General features: G+C 40.4%; 1 protein-coding gene across 5 annotated transcripts in view; it reads right to left on the bottom strand.

Moving 5' to 3' along the window:
• Positions 1 to 23,955, bottom strand: part of NR3C2 (nuclear receptor subfamily 3 group C member 2) — a 214,362-nt gene that overhangs the window by 43,537 nt on the left and 146,870 nt on the right. For all 5 annotated transcript variants that reach the window (XM_055719866.1, XM_055719875.1, XM_005440897.3 and 2 more), the window contains one exon: positions 16,050 to 16,166. In XM_055719866.1, coding sequence (XP_055575841.1) covers positions 16,050 to 16,166 — 117 coding nt within the window. The remainder of the gene's footprint in view (positions 1 to 16,049; positions 16,167 to 23,955) is intronic.

Below are 23,955 nucleotides of genomic sequence, written 5' to 3' on the forward strand. Positions count from 1 at the left end.
TTGGGAGTTTTTGTGCTACCTGGAAAACAGAATAAGCTTCTGGTCATCTGCAACACTGAATGCTACTTTAGGTCAAATATCAGGATATTAACTGGATGTGACCCTATCGTACATTGTCTTCTGAGTAAGGTGAAAATCAGCTACAAATCTATGGCATTCCCAGTTTTTAAAGGTTAACTTTGAAGTTTTAGGGTAGTTACCAGGCAGGTAAACTACTATACACCCTTTAAAAAAATACCATAGCAAACTTACACATTCTATACAAGGTGGGTCTAGAGGGAGCTAACCTATACTCCCTTTGTCCCCAGGGGATATACACAAATTAAGTTATAGACTCCACACAGCCACGCACCTAATAACTATTTTTCATAGGCTCAAAAATAATAATTTTCATCATCATCATTGTTAAAAAAATGGGATCCAAAAAATGTCAAAGTGCTATCAACAGTAGGTAAAAGAACACATAAATATTATGATTTCACTCAGGAGCGTTATAACAGGGTAATATCTTGTTTGCAGAATTGTATCCATGCTCAAATTTAGCAAATGAGCTATCTAAAATGCTCTGCAAATTCATGCTAGCATCCAGTGCTCTAAAGCGAAATCTGAAGTTTAGAAAATTATCTATAGTTCTAGACAGAGTGAATTACAAGACTTGCAATGGTAATCCCCTACAATCAGGTGGTTTTGGTTGTTTTTAAAAAAGATGATATTCACAGCTTGTTTTGCTACCTATCAAAAACCAATTATTATTTGCATAGCTAAAGACATGATACAGATGACTATGGGCTTTATTTATCTCCAAGGTAAAACTCTGCCAGAGCCAGCACCAAACTGATCCTGACCCAACTGATCTTTATTCTATCCATGTTGCAGAACAACTTTGAATCAGTAAGTGATTACCAAAAGCACATTATAGGAACATATGCTACCTGTAGCGTAAAGCAGAGAACATCAGCAGAAGGAAAAGGAAACCAAAACGGACCCAGCACAGAACACAGAAAGAGATGGAGGTTTAAAAAAAGAGGTAAAGGATAAGAGAAAGTGGCAATATGAGTAAGTACATGTAAAAGACAAAGGGAGAAAAAAAATCATAATATGCACATCTAACAGGGTATAATTTGGGATTATTTCAAAGTACGTACAGTACTACCAGTGATCTAGGCAGTCTGAGGGCAGACAATACGCTGCAAAACAAAAGCACTCCAACCACCTTTACCTGCGCTGGCTCTGTACACCATGCCAGTGTACACCTGCATTTCAAGCACGTGAGCTGGTCCATCCAGGTCCCAACCTCACTACTTGAGCTCTGCGCCAGAGCTACAAACACCACTTCCTTCCCAACCTCAGCAGCTGTCTGCTTTCTGCCCTCCGCCCCACGCCAAATGCTTGAGGGCTTTCCTGCACACCCCTCTGCTGCTGCCTGCCTCTCCTCTCCAAAAGCAACCTATGGCACCTTGCTGCACCAGAGTCACCAAAGGCTCAAGCTGTCCATGCTCTCCTCGATGCAGCCGTAACAGCCTTTGGGTAGACTCTCCTCTGAGCTCTTACCAAGCATACACACCTGGTTGCTTGATTCCACCTCGGTACAGATAAACGCTCCATCAAAATGCCACTTTTTCTTCCTCTGAATCTTTTCGTCACGTTTGCCTGGTGCCTTTGCCTCACTTACTTCAGTGAGCTGACATCTGTTCTCATTAGCTATTTTACTGCTACCACAAATAGTGTTTCCCTTCCCCAAATCTGTTGTATCTTGACATACATGAAAATTGTGAGCTTGGTACAGACATTTTTTCACGTAAGTGTCTAGCACAATGGGTATGAGATTTTGCTGAGAAATTTCTAGATAATAATACAGACATTATATATATATATAATATATATATACACACACACACATGCAAATGCATGGAATAAAGTGAAAAGCAGTAACGCAAACAAGATCTTATAGCATCATCCCATCCCCTCTACAAAGTGCATTCAGGCATGCACCCTCTATTCTTAAGGGAACAAAGAAGGGAATAACCAAGATGAGATGCTAAAGCTTCCATAAATCAACGACCCGCTTTGAGAAGTGAACTACTGCTTTTCAGGCAGAGTTGTGGTAGCTAAAGAACCTCTAAATGTGAGCCTGAGTGTTACCCCATGCATAAGAGGAAGGGCCAGGAACAGATCTGGGAGACACACAGACAAGCGGATGAGTCACTGGTTTGACAAGACAGACCAAGGGAAGGAAGCGAATGAAAAGCATGGGGACAGGTTGTACAGGGGATGTAAAAGGAGAGTGCAAGATTACTTTATCATGTAAGACACACCACCAGAAGGACTTTACTATTGCAAAGTAGTGGCCTTCCAAGGGTGAATTCTGCAGTGGCATTTGGTATATGCTGAAGGGACCAAGTAGTTTGTCTAAATATACACAGAAAGGAAGACTGCAGCTGGTGAGGAAGAAAGTAAAGGTCCTGCTTTCACACAGCAAAATAAATTTTAAAATCTGTTTCTGACAACTGTGACCTAGAGGAGATAGAAAGTGACAAAAAAATGGTATCACTTGCTGTGAGCCTGAGGAATCAGTACAGTTTAATTAACAAAGCAATGAAAAGCTCCTAATTTCTTATCCTCCACCAGCAGAAGCAAGCTTTTACTGGAGAATAAGCTCCAAGCCAGTGATTGAATTCAGTAGAATGAAACGGTAGGCATGACTGAAATAATGACAGTTTGGCACTGCCAAAATCATTCACAACTGCTTACTAATTAATAGGTAACACTTTAATCTGACAGGATTGGACAGCTTAAAGACAAGGAATAAACACGCATGAAGTCTGATCTATGGGTATGTCACATTTTATTTGCCTTTGGTCAGACCCTGCAAAGATCCCGGCACATCCATAAATGTAACTCTTGTTCTTGGTTCACATTCATTTTTTATATTTATACCAAAAAGGGAGACACAGCACACATGAAAGAAAGGGCTTCGAATGCACGTTTTACCTATATAATTGTACACTATTTTCATTGTGTTCATGTGAACATATTTTGGTTCTTTATTCTAGTTGGATTTAAGCTACTAATAACACTGACTGTAACAAGGTAAATATTCCCTGCTTATTACTTTGCTTACTTATACAACAATTTCTGAAGTGTTTGCATTTTGTTTTGTTTGGAACAGATTTTAATATACTATGCAGTGCAATGCTGCTCCAGCACGGCACTATAAAGGACAGAAACAATATATGTGAACGCAGTTTATCTTCTTGCTTTGAGCAGGATCAACTATACTTTGCCCAACCCAGTATGTTATTTATCTCCAATAAAGGAAATTCTGAAATATCCCCCATCTTCCTCCAACATCTAACCACTGAGTTTTTCCCCAATATCTCCAATGTCACATCATTTTTTCTTGCAGTAAAGTTGATTTCTCTTCATCATTCCCCCAGTGGCCATAAAGAAAAACTTATCATTCCCATCCCCTCTTTCACACTACTTTTTGTATTGAAAGGCTGGTATCGTGGCCGCCTTAATACATTTCTCTCTTCTACACTAAAATAAATTGAGTTTCTTCAGCTGTTCCTTACAGATTTATGTTTCTTTCTAAGCTTATTATCCTTGTTCTTCCTTGGGCAGTCTCTAGCCTGTATACACCTTTCTTCAGGCACACAATATGAAATTTCAGGAAGGAAGATTCAGTTTAGATGTTAAGGAAAGCTTTATAAATGTAAAGGTCTGTGAAAAACTAGAATAGGTAATCAAGGGACAGAGCAGAGACTTCCACACTGGAGATTGTCAAGAAGAGAGATGTATCTATCGGGAAGGACACAGACACCACTAATCCTACCAACCACCAAAGGAACATAGATGACAATTTCATAAGCTTGCCCCATCTCCACCACCCTGACCAGCAGTGTTGAAAACCAGACACAACCATCAGGCCCGCACTTGCCAGCTCTGACAAGAACATAATAATGCCCAAGTATCAAACCACTCTTTCCTAGTTTTGCAGCAATTTTACATCGCTGACTCTGTATTTAACATACAATCATCATGCAACCATGCTTCTTCACTGCAGCCTCTATAAACAGCTGCTCTCAGGTATTTTGCTCTCGTACACTTCAACTTGCACTTCTAACCCTCTGCACTTTACCGAAAATGCCATCGGGTTGGTTTAAGACACTAGAACTGAAGATGCTTTTGAATTCTGATTCAGGAGAATTTCTACATCTGTAGATTTACATATTTACTTTCTACTTTATTATGCAAGTAATTAGTAAAACTGCAGAGCCAGAACTGACCCTCAACAGGACCCTACTTCTGATGTCCTTCCAGTATGACAGCAAACTACTTATTTAAAGTAATTACGTGACCACTTAGTGAGAAATCTTATGATGTTTTAATGAGAATTCTGCATCTCCTTCTGATCATACTTATGGCTATACATACAGACTGCTGAAATACAAACACCTACAGGGAGGTGGCACCTCATGACAGCACTTGCACACATCTCATGGAACAAACACTGTTCCTCTGCAGTGCGCTGGCTTTTGCATGCAGGATTCAGGACTGTGCATCCATAGCCACGGAGATCTACTCACAGGGATGGCCTTTGTAGCAAAGATAAAAGAAGCAGCCTTGCAAAGACAGCACAGAAGCCATCACAGTTGCCTCAGAAAAACTAAGGTGAAAGCCCAGATCAGATCTTGCATATTTTGAGGTCTGACTCAATGATAAAGCTCAGGCTACCTACTTGTCTGATGAGTGGGACAATGACATCCACAGCAATCAAGAGGGGAAGACACTGGGGAGTGTTTGGGTAAGAAACAGAGGGCATTAATCCCTTTTTAACCCGTGCCGACCTTCAGGCTACACATTCGTGAAGAGATAGCGGACGAAAGTGACAAAAAAAAAGCTGAGTTCCAATGTGCGTTTTACAGGAATATTTAGGTTGTCAGGGAAAATGTCTAACACATTTGCTTGTTTCGCAGCAATCTTCAAAGTGATAATTAATTGAAAAATAACAGTTTCATAGGGGTACTCCTCCCCGTGTGGGAACAACTTTTACCAAATGCCAATTAGTAGTTTCCTGTTAAAATCAAATCAAGCTGGTTTTGATAAAGCTTTTTAATGAGAAATGGCTAAAGTATGAAAATTTCCCCCCCACATATTTCATATAAAATCCCAAACTGACATAATACAGTCTCACAGCTAACATTTTTGGTATATAAAACTCCCTCTTGTACTTCTGCATTAATTTCAAAAGAAATGTATTTACTAAATATTGAAATCATGCAATAAACAAAGCCTTAAAAAAACTGACAAAAGAAAATTATGATGTTGATGAAAGCCAATCTTAATCAGCCCCTTTCAGATGCTCCCAAAACTCATATTATACTGATTATTTATTCATTCTTCAAACGTATGGCAAATTCAATGATTCTGGAGCTAAGCATTGTCTACTAAATGCATCAGTAGTTCTGACTATTCATCAAATAGATTTAAAGATTAGCAGTAAAATACCAACAATGAATACGAAGAGTAGGTCACCTACAATTGCAGTATTTGTCATCTACAACTCTAAGACATCTGCAGCAATGAAACATCAGCAGCTTGAACTGCTAACATTGGTAATAATTTGGTTAAAAACAAAGTTGGGGAAACTTTGGAGAACAGATTTTGAAATCTTCCACTGTACCAGACTGAATGCTCTTGGCTATGAACACTGGTTTCTGTCTTGTGCCAAGCGACAACCTTCTTCCCAAGACATCCATTCTCATCCAACCTTCTGCAGGCATTCCTCATCCAAGTCTTTTCTCTTGCTTTTATTTGGGTTGATACCCAATGCTAAGTCTGTTCCATAATTTATGCGCCCTTCACCCTGTTCACAACACTAAGGCAACTCGATTGCCCCCCATACAGTCCTGCAGGCATTTACTGCATGTGAGATTTCCCCTTCGTATTTACACTGGAGACACAGGTACTCAACAAGCTTTTCAAATTTTTTTCAAAAGCACAAATAAGCAAACTGCTGCAGCACCTCTCATCCCCTATCTTGAGTGCTCACACTTCCACTCCATGCTAAAGTGTGTGCCATGCTTTAAATGCCTCAATTTTGCTCTTGTACTACTATTACTAGAACACAGCTTGCTGCACTACCCTCTGCAGTCTTTCTGGCTACGCTGTAACACACTGCATTCCCACTTGTATTTTTCCCCAAGTAACAAAAATTTTGAGATACCTTGTCTTCTCATCTGTACCATTTCCATAACCCCAGTTTTTATCAACTCACACTTCTCTCAAATGACCTTATTTCTAATATGTTCAGTGGTGCTGTCTGTCCTTCATCTTCTAGAAATCATCCACCCTGCTTCCCGGAACAGCAACACTATCTGTGAAATACAAGCTGGCTGTTTATCTTCTGCAGTCATCTCAGACATATTTTTCACCATCCAGTTCATGGTTAGTAATTAAAAGAGAAAAAGAGAAGACTATAACCATGTTAATCTCCTGCTTTACAAACCACCCTGAACATTAGTGAAACACCCTGTAGTGATATTAACCACTTTTCCACGGAAAATGCAACTCTGCAGTACTACCCATAGGTATAATCTGACTCATGAAGCGGAGCACCTCTTTGTGACTGATAGCATGGCAAGTTTCGAAATTGTCCTGAACTTGAAGTAGTTGTGCATGAAATGCCGGTAATGCCTAAGAGTGGCACATGTCTCTCTAAGGTGTCTAAATGACATGCCTAAGTGTGCTGGGTTCCTGTGCAGACAGAACCAAAAGCCACACACGAGCTTCTTCAGCTCTTTCTTTCCAGTACGGTAACTGCACGGTTTTGAGAGCAGGAGAGTTGCCCCACATGAGTATCTTCTCTACTTCCCTACTGACAAATCCCCTTACAGTCCAGTTGGGGTGGATGGGTCTTGTGAGCTCAGGTTCTACAGTCTTCCTCCCCTTGCACCTTCTGTGGGGATATTAAGCAGGGAAGATTATGTCCATTACTAAAACATTAGTGTTGGGGGAAAATGGGAAAACTGATGGCAGGGAACCACAAAAGCACACAAATGACGAGCAATTTGCAGGAAGATCTGTGGTACAGGGTGGCTCAGGGGTGCTCCAACTGGTGCCTTCACCTTGCCTTCCTCTTTGTTGAACACCATCTTCTTGCCTGTTGTGTACTTCTAAGGTTTAAACTTGCTCAATGTTTCCTTCATAACCTGCTGTGTGTTATTCTTTCCACTAACATCAAATTCAAAGCCCGCTTTCTGAGCTAGGTATCCCTTCCACTTCTCCAACTTAGTGTAGCAAAACACAGATACTAAAAATGGAAATGCATGCACTTGGGGATCGGTGGCGGAAAAAGCAGGAAACCAGATTAAGAACAAAATGCAAGTTACTAAAGTAATTCTGAAGCAAAGTACATATGAGAGGACAAGGGGAAAGAAAACCAACCGATTCACGTGCTAAGACACAATCTGTGATTGAATAAATTTTCCTAGTGACATTACTGGATTAAACCACAGCTCCAGAGTCAATTTAAAACCTGCGAAGTGGCAAAGTAGCAGACAATCAAAAAAGCAACACGATGTCAGAAGAACGAACACTACTTACATAGTCTTAGCATCACTGCTGCTTCAAAACATACTGTCACACAGAGGACAGAGATACAGAATAGCTCATTCAATGAAGGTCAGTGATGTCAAAATCTCAAAAGTCTTTCTGCACATGGAAATAACATTTTAACTTTTTTTTATTAATTTGCATACAAATTATCTAGTTTAACTCCACTTAATATGAATTATAGTCTCGAACAGACCTGGGACAGTCACATGATCCATCCTCTTGCTCAGACCAGAGGCAACTGTACCCTCATCACTTCTGACAAATGTTTGTCTTCAATGATCGTTAAGACACACAATGACAAGACTCCATATCTTCCCAAGACCATCTATTTGAGAGCTTTACTGGCCTTCCTGTAACAGATACTTTTCCATTTCCTCACTTGCATCTTCCTTGCTGCTCATTACTTCTCGTCCCACTTTTCACAGACGTGGAAAACAAATCACCTCCTTTTTCGCTTTACCAGTGCTTGCTGTTAAAGCAACACTTGCCTCTGTTTTCAACTTTCCCTCCAGCCTTTTTTGGGACTAAACTATACCAAGTAATTAAATGTCCCCACCAGTCAAGTTTTAAAGACATCTGATCACTCTCATTACTCTGCTCCAGACTCTTCTGAATTGGTCCACAACACACTTGCAGGCAACTAACCAGTGTTTTAACAAAAAACACTACTGAGCATAGTGAGCCCACACTACTTTGTCCAAGGCTGTGTCAGGCATGGCAAGTTAAATCTTCACACCCCCTTATGCAGGTGGAAACTTGGTGAAGCAACGGCCCAGTGGAAGCTAAAATTACAAGTTTCTCCTGCTCTTACAGCTTCTTGCAGTGATGGGGAAGTGAGTAATGGAAACGCACCACCACAGACCACAGCAGGGAGGTTTCAGCAGGTCTTTGGTAATAACCAGCAGCTCTGGAAAGAGGAATGGGAGACACAGGCATGCTTTCATAGCAGGGACTACTGCTTTACTGTGGGGAAGAGTAAAAAGGATTTGGACTTAGAGCACTATGAAAGGAGGTATCATAATTTGGTGATTTAGGAAAAAAACAAAAAGCACCAAGAGCTGTATGCAATGCATTTCAGAAATGCCAAAGCATACTGGTCTGCTCCAGCACGATGAGACAAAGCAATGAACAGAGGTGTCATGGGCTTGCTTGCTTTTATGCATCTGTCTGAGCAACAAAGATAAACACCAATTCATTTCAGGATCCTCAGGAAAACAGGTTGTTAAATCTACATGTCCTACATGACATAGAAGTAGTGTACCAGTGCACAGGGAAAAAAGGGGGGCTCAGCCTTGGTCCTGGGGACTTAGGAGGCCACAACTTTATCTACCCTGGGAGCATCCTGGAGGTGAAAGCTGGAGCCCTGACAAGACAGAAAAGCTTAAAAACTCACTGGGACTGCACAGGGGATCCATGCAAGCCAGCCAGTGAATGCCTGGCAGAAGGCATCCAAGCAAGAGCCACTGCTGTGTATCAGTCAGACTGCCTAAGAGCAGCAAAAGGACAGAGATTTTTTTGCACCTGTTCTAGGAGGACCTAAACCTTCCTCTCAGAAAGCTGTGATCGCCCCTGTCCATTTTGCGTATCGAACCAAAGCAAGACACCACATATAGAATATGAACTGCTCAGGAAAGAGCAACCTCTGAGCCTGTACAGCAAGCACTGCATACTGCTGAAATCAGACAAAAGCGCACAGAGCCTGCATGCACAGTGCTGCCACGTGACATGAGGCAGGCTGGGACACGTACTCCCAGCAGGAGCCCAGAAAAGTTGCAGCTCCTTTGCGAGGCTGGCAACCAAGGTTTTATGCTGTGAATGGTATGATGGAGAGTCCAGTAGATAACACAGGGAAGTCTGTAGTTCAGCAGACCCGTGCCAAAAGCCTGAAAGGCTGCTCCTGGAGGAAAGACAAACGTTGCTGGCAGCTGGGTGCTCATCAGAAGGCAGAGCTGAAACCAGCAAAACTTGAAAAAACAGAGGACTGAGAACATGAACCTGATTAGGAGTTTGATCAAGGATTGCTGGATGCGAGCTGTGTGCTTTTGGACTACTGCAGTGTCTTCTTGATCTGCCTTCACATATGAAATAAAATCATCAGCAAAATGCAAATTACAAGGACACACTTTCAATACTGCTTTTTAATTGATGTCCGAGAGATTACACTGACATTACCAGCCTTCTTCAAAATTCTGCATTTTTAATCATCATTCCCAAATAGTTTCTGAATAGTTGTGGCAAGTGACTGTTCTGGTAATTATCTACAATATTCTTGACGATGGTCCACGCTGAAAGGTTAGAGGGACACATCGAGAGCAGGGCAAGAGCAGTATCTCGTAGCATGGAGGAAGGAAGGCGCAAAAGTAGGAAAAGTTCATTGCTCGATTAACTGGCTCCTACAAGATCCAAAACAGCAGGACTGATTTTTATTTTTTTTTAATATATATATTCACAAGGCATGGCGTAGTGGTGCAGCAACAGCAGCGCCTTAAGAAAAACTGACCCTTACACAGGCAGAAGGATGTCCTCTTCTGAAGAGTCACTCACACGGACTCCATGCAGCAACAGGAATTTCCCTGCTGATCTCTCTTAGAAGTACACCCACAAGACCTAACAAAATCACAGCATAAGGTAGCATGGTTGCAGGCTACCTCTTAAGGTTACATTACTCATTTGGGCTCAATACACTGTACGTGCAAATGAAAGTAGGAAAATCAGTGCTTCACTGCTAAGAGAAAGCATGGATTTTAACATAATCTCTTAACTTGATGGATTTCTACCTAACACAAATGTTATCTCAAATCATCACACCTAGAAAAATACAAATGTTCTTTGAAACAATACTAATGATAACCTAGACACTGGCCGGTACCATAACTAAGCTGTCCAGCTAAAATGTGAGAAAAATTGACAATATGAGGTTTTGCTTCACAAAACCCACAAACAATTTTAATATACTGCTGTATAATGGTAAAAGTCTCTTGGAAGAGCTGACACAAACCTAGCTGAATGATCAAGTTAAAAAAAAAAAATGACCACATTCCCTCAGAAGAAAATGCTACATAATAAACGCAAATAAAAATGCAATTAAAGTTAATGGGCATTTCAAAATACTTTGCAGTTAAAGTTTAAATGAAAAATAAAAGTTAACCATATATGTACTTAAAATTGCTTCAATTTGTTACACTTAGGGTTGTTTTTTTTCCTTTCAAATTTATGAAACCTTGGTTAGTTAGAAAGTTGGTAGAATTTTTTGAAGAAAATAAAGAGGAAAATTTTTGCTGTATATAAGATTTTCTTTGTTTTCAGTTTTCTAATACTCGTGGTTTTTTTCCTCTTCCTTTTCTCCTTACTGCTTTTTCTTAAAAAGATAGGAACAATAACGATATAAACCACATAAGCTTCAGTAACTGAAAATAATACCACATTTTTAAATCCCTAGTAGTATGAGTTATTAAACAGAAAATGGAAAGCTGGGCAAAAAGGTGAAGTACTGTATCTTATTACCGATTCTCTCATTTAATCTATTTTTCAGATTATTGAAATATTTTGATGTATAAAAAATAAGGATATCTGCAAGTGAAGACTACAAATTACACACAGCGTCTTGTGCATGAAGTGCCTTACATATGTAAATGTATGCAAACCCAAGACTCGCATTTCACAGGCAGTTTCTGCAGACAGAGTGACGAACTATGCAATTTGCAAGGTGAAATCTATTTTATTTCCCTTTGACACCTAAAGGGTACCTTCAGCAAGCTGTTTCTCACTATTGTGGGAGACCAGTACTGGTAAGTCTTGTCAGTATTTTACACGGGAGGAGACGCAGGAAAGGGCTGCAGTCCTACATGGTACAGACCCCTCAACACTTTTTTGTCCCCTAAGCATGTAGGGCACATCACATGGCAGAAGAGGGATCTTCTTCAATCATGCAGCAGAAGAGGGAGGGATGCCTGGTCACTAGGCCACATCAGAGTGGCAAGGACTCACCTGCCAATGAAAGGGGGGGTGTAGGTCCCCTCAAGTCACATCATATAAAACATTTCGCTTCTCCAGGCTTCAGCGCAGAGCATGGCAAACAGCAGGAGTGAAAACAGGGGGCTCTGTGCTCCCCTGGTTGCAACACAGCATCCCAGGCGCTGCTGTGCGAGCCACTGGATGCTGCTGCCTTGCTCATTCAGCTGGTGGTGGCATAAGAAACCATGCTGAGCACCAGTGTGGGACTGGGGGCTCTCACCACACACCCACACCCCCCCCGCCAGGTGCTGCCATGGGGACAGACATGATTAAGAAACAGCAGCATGAGGTGGGAGTCAAATGAAAATGTCTTCTGCAGAAGTGAGAGACTCAACAAATCTGATCACAGCGTATGCTGGAAGAAACTTCACAATTCATGGAGTCATTCTCGTCCATAATTAACTGAAAATTAATTACAGAATCTCAAAAAGAGCATAAACTAAAAATGGGCCAGCATACCTTCATAGTGCAGTTGCTCACTCTGAATCTCTTCCAATAATTAAGTCTCACATATGTCACTGGAGTTTAAAAAAACCCAACAAAACAACAAACAAACAATGATTCCCAAAAATGTTTGGGGAGTCCTACTTGTCGAAGGGATATGTCTGTCTGCAGTGTACACACATACTCTCTAGAAATGAGGAAGATCAATTAACATGGCGTTTGGCAACTTCAGCTTTGCAGAAATTACAGGTTGCAGGTGCTTTTTATAAAATCAAAACAAAAACTGAGACAAGAACATAATTAGGTAAATTATTTGCTGACTTGATGAATAATTTTCTAAAGATTATTAGAGGAGCTTGGAAAAGGCTTCAATTTTTCAACAAACAAAAGGAGAAGATAAACAATAAAACTGCCAAATTAATTTGGTTGAGCATTCATGAAAAGGTGTATTTTGTATCACTGAATTATACATATTACACAAAAAGCGCTTAAGGTTCTTAAAGCATGGCATGCTGCCATACATCAAAATATTTTTTTTTGAAAAAACATGTTAGCATACCGAGAAGTAGAAACTATGCCATCAAAACAAACCTGTAAAACTCTGACACAATAAACAAAAGAGAGAACATTTTAAAATTACTGAGAAAGAATATAATCAAAAGTAAAAAACCCAACAAAAACCAACACCAAAGAAAAAAGATCAGTAGAATAATTAGAGATTGTTCAAAAACGTGCTGCAGGAAACATGGAAGCTCTCTTTCTGATTTCCAGTTTTCCACTACAGAGATTAGTATCTTCAGTAACAGTAGGAAGGGAATCACAAACTTTCAAATTACAAAATTTGCTTTATAAACCACCTACTGCAGTAACTGGGAAGAGCTGGGTGGCAGCTTGGGACCTTTCATTCTCATCTACAGACAAGGAAAGCTGCAAAGGAGAGTCAAGTTCTTTTCCAACCCATGGAGACAGGACCTTGTTCCCTAAAGCAATACTTCTTCTAGATCAACTGGAGGGGTTTTTTTAAAATTCTTATTTTTAATTAAAAGATAAAACATAATTATGTACAAGTGGAAAGAAATGTCCATGACTTCAGCAACTTGCACACATTTCAGACCTTGAGCTATGCTTATGACCCTTTTGCCTATCATCTTACTCTATTTCTCATGAACCAAACACATAGGCATCTCTGACACAGTTTGGGTTTTGTGTTTACCTTTACTTCCATTTGGAGGGCAAGAGTTTAGATTAGATCTACTGCACAAAGAGCACAGCACTGTGCAGTGTGACTCAGCTATAGACAGTACTATGCTGCAAACAGGACTTAATTGCATTTATAAATCCATTTTCCTCCAGCTCTTTACTGATCACACTGCCTAAGAAAATACTTGCACATTTTGCCTGTAAGTCCAAATTAGAAACAGGTAAGAGTCCATTTTTATCAGAGTAATGTATATTCTTGGCAAAACTAGGCTCACCACATGAAACTGTAAGCTGTGATGTATCTTCATAATATGAACATACTCAAGCGTGTTCAAGCTAATTATGAAAAAATGTTATTTAATAACAAACCTTGGAAATTTAAATGAAGAGAAAATTACTGGTTTCAAATACGCATTAAGACCTCTTCTTTCCATTTCCACCTCCCTCTTTGTGATGATCTTCACTGTATCAGAAACCCCCTGCAACAGCACACGGAAGCTCCCAAAATTAAGTCTGAGATGCTGTGCTGCTCCACTGTAGACGCCCAATGGAAAGCTCTCCACTGGGGAAGAAAGTGGCCTAAGGAACAGAAGGCCATAAGCTACCAGTATTTCCTGCCAGACAGGGGCTCGCTCAAAGGCTGAAAGGTCCATCGGCATAAGGTGGCAGCCCTTGGGGCCCTTGAAACAGTAACACTGTCTCTGGGCTGCAGGCACTTTACATCTCTCTGGCAGTCCTCCCCTCTGCCTCCAACCAGGCCCTTCTCTCCAGGACCATGCAGAGGGCACCGCATCACACTGACATCCAGAGCCGTGCCCCTACTATACCTCATTCATGGCAGTGATGAAGGACCTGCTTGTGCTAATTTAGCTCCTTTATGTGGCATAAAGGGATCAAATCAGGAATGAGAATTTCACCTTAGTTTCTCTACATGAAGAAAATCACCAAAACAGTTAAACAGCAAAGCTCAACCGCACGCCAGCTGTACACTGCACAGGCAGACTTGGCCTTCTAGGTCATTAAATGCAGATCACTAATTATAATTTCCAGCAGAATACCAAGCTCCAGCACAAGGGAAGATTTTTCAATGCATTCCTCATTTACAGTGTTCCAGCTAGTAAAAAAAAAAAAAAAAAAAAAAAAAAAAAGCAAGCAACACCCTCAAGCAAAGCCTACCCCCTCCCTTGCTTTTTGCAGAGGACACTGTGTGAACACGTCCTTTGAAACACACCAGGAAATCACAGTGATGAACTCATGACACTGCAGACAAAGTGTCATGTGTTGCTGATTCAAAAGGTTATCAAGTCGGATGGCAGCCCTGTATTTTGTTAGAGCGCTAAGCACCCGCGCCTGCCCAGGAAGGCAGGCTTGCAGGAGCTCTGCTGGTACCACACAGGGCATGGCAACGGAGGATGCCCTGCACTGGCTGCTAGCAGGCTGCAGCAAAATTTACAGCACTCCACAGAGATGGGCTTCCTGCTCCACATATGTTTTCAGCATCATTTTTTGGGAAGAAGGAGCTACTACCATAGAGCTCTTGTTTCATCAAACAAAGGTGCTTTTCTGCTTTCCTTGGTAGATTCAACAGTGCAGGTCAAAATCAAGGGAAAGCCATCAGCCCATAGCATGCCACAATCTGGCCCCGTTTTCCTTTGGGAAGCAGAAACAATGGTCCCAGGGGGCAACGCAGCACCTCAAAATTAGGAAAGGGGTTGAAAGAGGCTTAACAGGGCTAGTCATCAAAAAAAAAGTAAGGAATGGCTTGCTTGAGTGTTTCTGCCAGGGGACAAGCCAGAAAAAGAGAGTCTGGGAGGTAGAAAAAGGTACTAGGCAGCAGGCAGAACCCAGGATTTTCCATACAACCTATGAAAGACAAGCAGCTAAATCTGTCTGTAGAACTAAACTAAGCTACTAGGAGAACAGGTCCAGGAGGATAAAAAGCAAATTGTAAGATAGGACACAATTTGAAGGAATTCATGTGACTGTGTCAAGTTTTCTGGAACTGTGGAAACACTCCATGGGAAGGGTCACTCTGCATCGAAGGGAAGGACCTGCAGCAGTATCCACACCCTCGTTCACAAACAACAAAATAAACCTAAGAGTGGTGAGAAAAAGTGGTTTGTAATACAATTTGCTCAGGTGATGACTTGAAACAAGATGCCCAACCGAGGCACAGCCAGAATTGTGTAGACATTGCAATGGAAGAATTAAAACAATGAAAAAACTATTATATGTTTTTCTGTCATACTGTTTTCAAAGTAACTTTGATAATTATTAAGGAAAGGTTTTGTCTTTTTGTGATTGGTACATGAACAATGGAGGAACAACATCAAAATTACTGCATATCCAACCAGTTGCAGAAATAAATCAATATAAACGTAGAATAAGCAACCAAAGAGTTGAGAGGTCTCACTATGTGTGAATTTGCTTTCATGATGGTGTAAAATGTTTTTTGCTATTTAAGAGAATGCTCATCACCAAAAAAAAAGCATGCAATACTTGAAACCCTAACACTTTCAGCTGTATGAAATTCCACTAAAATTACTGTCATCATAAAACACCCACTTTTCGTTTTTTGAGCCATAAAATACATATCTCTAAAACCTGATTTAGAATGACAATAGAGTTTATTAGCTATTAAGCACTTATTCAGTATAATTCCACCTTAAACTTTTGAGATTATGCAGCTGCCAGAACTATAAAAAGGGTGCACATTTCCAATGTTTTTGCCTAATCAAATTAAGAGACCAAACTATTAATATTCTGCTTACCTCCTAAATTCATTCCAGCTTGCAGACATTTCTGTAATCGACAGGCTGGGCAGTTCTTCCTCCGAATCTTATCAATTATGCAGTCATTCCTTCCCGCACACAGGTAATTGTGCTGTCCTGAATGAACCAAAACCAAAATGCATTATTAGAGGATGTATTTACATAATTCCAATTTGCTCTTCTCTGTCGTTTTGAAGTCGTTTTGAGCTTCTTATTAATGCAGACATTCCCAATCTCATTCTCTAGCCTTTCCAATAATCTTGTACTATGAGCATCTCTTCTGTTTAATTTGAGAAAGAGTTTCGGTGCATCACCCAAGAGAGAGAGCTCATTACTTCTTTTTAAGCAGGATTGGAATTTTTCTTTTTGCGACAAACAAACGATTGGTTTGAGCTTTTTCAAATCTACTTATACATGCCTCATCACAGAGCAGCCTGACAAGTCTTAGTTTTGGTAAGAAACAGAGGGCCACTCTCATGCTAAAGAAGTTCACAACCTAAAGCAGAAAAACAAAGTACAGGTTAACTTTCTCAATATACCCCACCCTCTGCGACCAGTTCAGAGTGCTCGATTTCCGATTTACTCAGTTACCTTCTATATAGCAGAAGGTTTCTGAAGGGTTTACCAACACAGGCTTGAATCACAACTGTATTATTTCAGTTCTATAAAGCCCCACAGAAGCACTCCCGAGGAGACAGCAGGTATTTAACACACAACATTCAGCAGAAGGGAAATACATGGCAACCAGGGAAATAGGCTGGCATTTAACAACTTGGAGACTCAAAAGGCATTTTGCTTTGTGGGAAGAACATAGGTTGAGCAAACACACACAGTGTATCAGACAAGGGCACTATCACGTGGACTTTTCAAAGCAAGGTACTTGAATCTGATGTAGAAAAATAAAGGAAGCCACGAGGGGGGTGGTGCAGCATGACAGAAGATTATTTTAGCTGCCTTGATCCAGAGGTGGCACATGGACATCTGGGATGAGCAGAACAAATGGTTTACAGCAGACGTGACAAAAAGCAATGCAGAGGGTTTCCAGAGGAAGGAAGAAAGGAGAGGACAAAGCACACAGTACAACAGACTGTAAGGCAAGCTGCAGGATTTGCGAGCACGCACAAGAAAACAGTCTTGTGTAAAACACAGCAGCGTGCTGTAGGCTTACGTAGTGGATGCTGTAAGAACTACTGAGCCTCAGGGACAGGCATTTTGGACATAAGGTAAGAAACTCGTAACTCCTAGTTCCTAACCAAGATGTCTGAAATGCAAGGTAGAGGGGTAAAAATTCAGATTGCCAACGCAGTACCACAAACCAGCAACTAAGCAGAGAGACTCCTAAACACATAACGAACGAAGCAGGCGAGATGTGCAGAAACCCAAGAGTTGTACAAATAACACTGACGCCAATGACTGAAGCAGGCACCAGCCACGGGTGGGGAGAGGAAGCCTGGGCAGGGCTCAGAAGTAGGGCTGCACTGAAATGCGCAGGAGGTTGACGTGTGCAGGGAGTGGGAGCAAAGATGCAGGCTTGATAAGGGGACAGAGCTGCTGTAGGACAAGAGGTATAAAATACGTTTGCCAAGATATTTTCCACAATAAACACATGCTTCCTAAGGGAAAGACAAACAGAATATTCACAGGACACTGGAGACCTGGCTTCTGGTTTGTTCTCTGTCAGGAATTTGCCTTAGAACTTCAGGTAAGCCATTTTCTATCTCTGCATCTGAAATCCCTTCACCCTTAACCAACGTTCAGACTGAACTGAAATTTGGGCTGTTTCCTGTATCTCTTCACCGAACATCTCACACAAAGAAAACCCATCTTCTTTGAGTAAGCAGTGTTACTCTAATATCACTCTCATTTAAGTAAGGTACTGTAATACCACAAAGGTATCATCATATAGATAATGCTTTAGATGTTTAAACAACAAGCAGATGGGCAAACAAGGGTTTTTATTAAGGGACCTTACCTAGCACTGCGACACAGATGAAAAATAGTAAAACTCAGGCAAAATAATTCATGAATATGAGCTCATGAAGTTACATCAGGCATAAAATCAAGTTGTATGACATAGTGACAGCACTAGTATCTATCAGCTGGTCTTTAAGTAGGCCTGCTAAACAACAAAAAGATAAAATTCTCAGCTAATCACAAAATGAAAACCTGCTTATCACACAATGTTTATTTTATGTCATATATATATAAACCAGATACACATGAGAAATATCAATTTAATCCCCATTTACATTTTTCCTCTGTACTGACTTGAGCACATCTCCTAAAGAAATATCATGCAGATAGCATGAAAATAAAATTAAAGTAGAAAACAAAAGTGTTTAAAATAATGATATAAAGATGGTTTATATGCCCTTACAAATACTGGTATACTATCTTTTTGTGGGGCAAGGGGAAAAATGGTTATTTTCTGCTAGGAATGCAAGTATGATTGCTCAGTGCTCACACAACGTCCTTTGTACATCACAGAGTACTGCAATACCATTTTTAGGCTTCCACAGGCGGGTGCAGGCTATTAATATGACAAGTCAGCTCTAACGCTGCAAAATGAACCCCGCTGCAGAACTACCCTAAAGGCGGTTTGTTCTACGAAATTTTACACCTGTTAAGTTAACATTTTTCACTACTGCTTTCAAAAGCTAATGGGTTTACTAGAAAGAGGTTAACGTTTATGTATTCCAGGATAATTACTTGGGTCACATTCTTAAATATTGTGGAAATGTTTATTTGATTCAATCACTATCACACTGTGACTTCCTAAGAAATATTCCCACAACAGCAGAAGACTTCCGCAAGTCACCCTTCAGATGGTTTAGATAGCCTGCAATTATTACTTTCTGAACTACCTACTCTAGACCATATAATTTCAGAAAACATAACAGCGAATATTCATCAATTTTTGAATCATGCATCTCTGAATACTAATGTACGGTACAAAATCTGTAAGCAGTTTTTCGAGTAAGCAAGGCAAAAGTCCTTCCAAAAAGCAAATGTCTTGTATTTTTTTTTTTTATTTTCTAAAAAAAATAAAATAATGACAGTTATCTTAAAGCTTACATTAATGGAAGCAACTTGAAAACCATTAAAACACAGACTGGATCAGCATTCAGGCAAAGCCTCTATGTAGAGTGCAGCTATGAAATAATAACAAACAGGGTTTCAGTTTAAAGTTTATCATCTATGGTAAAAGAAATGCCTTCAGAGTTCCATGCAATCAAATATGGTACCTTTCAAATAAAAGCAATTTTGTCAAATAAGTTAGTAAAGCAAAGACACTCATAATGAATCAGTATGTTCCATTTGTGTAGCATGAGCCTTGTTCATGCCCCTCAACTTCAGAATCAAAACAAAAATCTACACATCTGAAATTGTTGCAGCTTTCAAGACCTCCAGGGCTCTTCAGGATCTCAACAAGGTGAGGGAGACAGTCCTGCAAAGAGGCTGATGTTTTTGTGGTGCTAGCTCTCCAACTCCTTCAAGACCCCTATTGATCTGCTTGCGTAGTTTGTGTTTAGCTTAATCCAGCTGTTCCTTTTATCCGGTTTAATCACCCACAAGTGGGCTGGAAAGCAACAGAGTAGATATTGAATTCTCATCCCCCATGTGCTAAATGCGTTAAGATGAAAGTAATTTTTACATATGCCACCATTAAGTTCACTTATACGAGCTAATTTCTGCTCCATCTAAAATACAGAGTTACAAAAGATGCCAGGAAAACTTCCTGATCAAAATAAATAGTTAATAGGTACTACACAGTTACACACTAAGAAACAGAGATCTGTCCTATTCACAGCAGAGCCAGAGGAATATTTGAGTTTGCACTTTCCAGGTGCACTTTTCCAGCGACACAATTGTCGCTACTTACCACAGAGTGACACATCCAAATGTACGCACAAAAATACATCAATATTTCCAACTCTCTCACCTGCAAAAATTCTTTAATTCTCTGCTTTTATAGGCTTACAAAAGAAAATAAACCCAAAGTATTAATGAAATTCAATCTTCCCTCTTTCGACATTTTCTTGAACAAGCCAAATTCAGGAGTAAAGGAGGGGAGAAAACAAGCTGTTCTTATTTGGCCTATGATTTACTGCCAAAATGAGGCTGTAGCAGCAGTTGTGCCTTTCCCCATTTTAGAACTCCAGCACAATGATTGAGCCACTGGTCCCAAAAACTGCCTCGCTAAGATGAGCTCATGTGCAGAGCACTGCTACACTCTTCAAGGGGCCATGACACTTCCAGACATGTAAGGCTGCAATAGGAATGGGGTATAGATATTTGTCAGTAATATTTCTGTTACTGTCTAAGGCAAAATTAGAAGATTACAGAAATTTGTGAGATATTCCACGTTTTATCTTCCTTCTAAAAATTATTTTTTCTCCCCAGTTTTTGAAGTCTAAGTCAGGAACTGCAAATCATTAATGAGCCTTCTACATTTCTGCTGTCTTGTTAAAATAGCAACTACTATGATCAAATGTTAAATTTTGTAAGGAAAAAAAAAAAAAAGCAGCATAATGCTGGAAGAGGATCCAAAGACTGTTTAATTCAAGCCCACTCATGGAAGCATGACAAGACTAGCTTAACAGTTCAGGGAGGTTGTATATTATTTTTTCTTTCTCTAAATTTGTCTTAAAACCTTCTGAGGAAAGGTATTCTGCCACTTCCCTATAAGCCACGTGATTAGGCTAGTGATTAGCCAGCCTTGAAGCTGTGGTTTTCCCTTTGCATTTAATCCAAACAGGAGTATTTTGCAACTGAGATGAGATGTTAGCACTCCCCCTAAGACATACAGAGCAATAGATCACCACCTTCTTACAGCAATCTCATGGCTATCGAAAGATCTTTGTTTGCCATCTCTGCTAGACTAAACAAATCCAGTGCTCTCAATCTTTCCTCATAGGTCATGTTTTCTAAATCTGTTGTCATTCCTCTTACTCTCTTTCCAGCTTCTTTCATAAAAACAGAGTGCCTGAAAACAGGTGCATTTTTCTTGCTGAGTTTCACCATCACTAAGGCCACTAAAATGGTTACTTCCCACATCTTGCACACAACAGCTCTGCTAATGCAATGCTGCACCAGATCTGGCTTTTGGCAATGGCATTAGGTTGTTGATTCACGCTCGCTTGCATGCCACTAATGCCCAGCTCCTCTCCTGTGGCACTGTTGCTTTCCACATATTCTTTTCTGCTTTTACCTGGGCAGTCAACTCTCTTTTTTCCCTCTGCTAGAGCTCTACGCCCACTGCTACATACCCTGGGAAAGGTAAGGGAAAAGTCTAAAAGCCATTCTGGGTACAGTATCTGAAACTGGAGTGTGCTTTAGGTCCCAAGACAAAGACATGATTGAGGAAGCCTAGCAAAAGGACAGGAAAGTGAGAAAACAGGAGTGGCAGGTAAAGACCCAACAAAGCAGAAGTTTGAAAAACCCTCAACTTATAAAATAGCCTCTCACTGAAGCACATCAAAACACATGTAAAATGCTCAAAATTTCCTTCTTCCTCCATAATGAGAATTAATACTTTGACTCACAAAATCGCAGGCAAAGTTGTCTTCTCCCTGCAGGCTGCCAGAACAGCCAAGCCTTCTTCCAGGGTTTGAAAGGAGCTCTGCCTTGCAGGTCTGTACGTTGAAACCAGGATCCCTTTTGCAGCTTTCTGGGCTGGACTAAGGGCTTAGATTTCTCCATATTTCCCAAGCACGAAGATTACCTCCATGATGACAATGATACATGTAAAAAAGCCTTACAGCTTGGCACCTGCTTGAGCAAGCATGTGTAAGTGTTAAACACTATGACCTGGGCATCCTTAATGCAGGGGACTCCACTAAAGTTCCTCTTGCTGCTCCTATCAGCATTTATCAGCATAACCACCCATTTTACTGAAGTTGCTCCAGATAACAGTAGTGAACGAGGGGGAGAAAAAAAACCAAACATCTGGGTTGAATGGCTGTAATTCTACATTAAGTTTCCCTCAATTTCAGAAATGTTATTTACTGCTCAACTCTGTCCTTTTCCTTTACCCACCAGCCTGTCAGACTGCACAAAAGCCAGCCCCTGCAACTCCTCTGACCTGGGCTACAGACCTTCCCTGCTGTAGGAAAGAGAAAGAAAACATGCTGCAGAATATCATCACGATTTTCTAAGGGAAGCCTCTTACCTCAAGATTATCTGGTCAGCAAACAGAACCTCCTTTTTTCTGCTTTCTGGTATAGCCCTAATGAAGGGCTTTGCGTCCTACAGCAAGAAATCACATCATCTGCCCATCCTAACCTCTCATTTGTGCTCACTGAGCTATGTGGTATGTTCCTTTCATCCAGCACCAAAACCTTCACAGGTTTTGTGAAATTGATGTTATCTCTGTAATCTACATTGTTATCTCTGTAATCCACATAAGCTCTTTTAATTGATAAAAATAATAATAATAATAAAAATACTCCTTTTAATGGCCAGTGTATAAATAAAATTACTGCTAAGACTTGTCACAATGATTTTCCACATACAGAAAAGGATTTCTGTTTGACACGAGTTGTATCATACTATCAAGAAACAAACAGCATATACCCGAGGCTTTTATTTCACCATCTGCAGCTGATAGGTACTCTCAAATAAATCAGCACGGTAAGTACAACGATGAATCTCTTTCCAAATTTCAGTTTTCACAAAGCCTCTATTTCTTTCAGTTAAAAAAAAAAAGGAAAATGCCTGCTATTTAATGGAAATCAGAACAGCATTTTCATTTAAAAGGTCCATTTGCTACACAGTTGAGGGCGCTTTTTTTTTTTTTGGTAGCAGTTGACAACTGCCCAGCAACAGCAGCCTATGTTTGCAGTCACTATTTTAGGCTACGTCACATGTCAATTACATAACCTTGTTTTACTGCTCTTGAACTGATTCGAACAACCTGGGAAACAGATTAGGGCAGTCCCTCCCAGCTGGCCATCCGCATGCGACCGCAGGACCCGTTCCCCCTGCTGCAGCTCCCAGGGCTGCAGCCACAGCAAGTCCCGCTCTCCCCAACTAGTTACTTATTGCTAGACCCGAGACATGTGATAATTAACTTCCTCAGCTCTGTTTAAACCAGTCCAGTCTGACTATGGTAAACCTGGTTCCTCACACTGAGATTTATATGTAATGCAGAATAAGCTTATAAATGCCACAGACAAGGTACAGAACTTAGATATGAATATTGCCCCTTCACTTTATATACAAACCCCAAGCACTCTCTATTTTAGATACTGAATCTCCGGGTTTCCTAAAATTCAGTCTGACTTCAGTATCTAGCTCCCTTTTTATTCCACAGCTTCATTAATCTGCCTGCATCATTCCCAGACAACACGCTTTTCAGCTGCAAAGGCTGTATCTGACAACTGCTGAAGCCAACAATATTGATCTATTAACATTATTATAGCGCGTGCTTATAACATAGGTATAGTCCAAATCCTCTGAAGCGAGAATATAGAGCTTTTCCTCCTTCATGATAAATTAAGAGGGTTAATTAAAATTTGTTTTGATTTTGGCAAATTCTTCGCCACATCTGGGATATTTCCTGCTTGCTTCTCATTCTCAATTACCTTCTGCTACTTCTAGATCCAGGACATCTTTCAGTGTCTTTACCCTTTTATATTACTGGATTAATTTACCTACCATTTTTATGATATTTTGGTAAGCCTCCTTACTTTCTACTCCCCCCTCCTTTTTCTTCAATAAAATTTATTTTCTAACCTTCTCCTTTATCTGCTTTCATCTTCAGCCTTTCATTCCTCTCCTGTTCCACAAATGTTTCTTCAGTCTTTTCATTTACCTTCTAAATATACTATTTCCTCCATTCAGCCAGTAATAGGTGATTCATAGGGCACATTTACACTGCAGTCAAAGGTATAGCTACAGTTCG

Source organism: Falco cherrug, chromosome 1 (genome assembly GCF_023634085.1).
Source record: "Falco cherrug isolate bFalChe1 chromosome 1, bFalChe1.pri, whole genome shotgun sequence".
Classification (NCBI taxonomy): Eukaryota; Metazoa; Chordata; class Aves; order Falconiformes; family Falconidae; genus Falco; species Falco cherrug.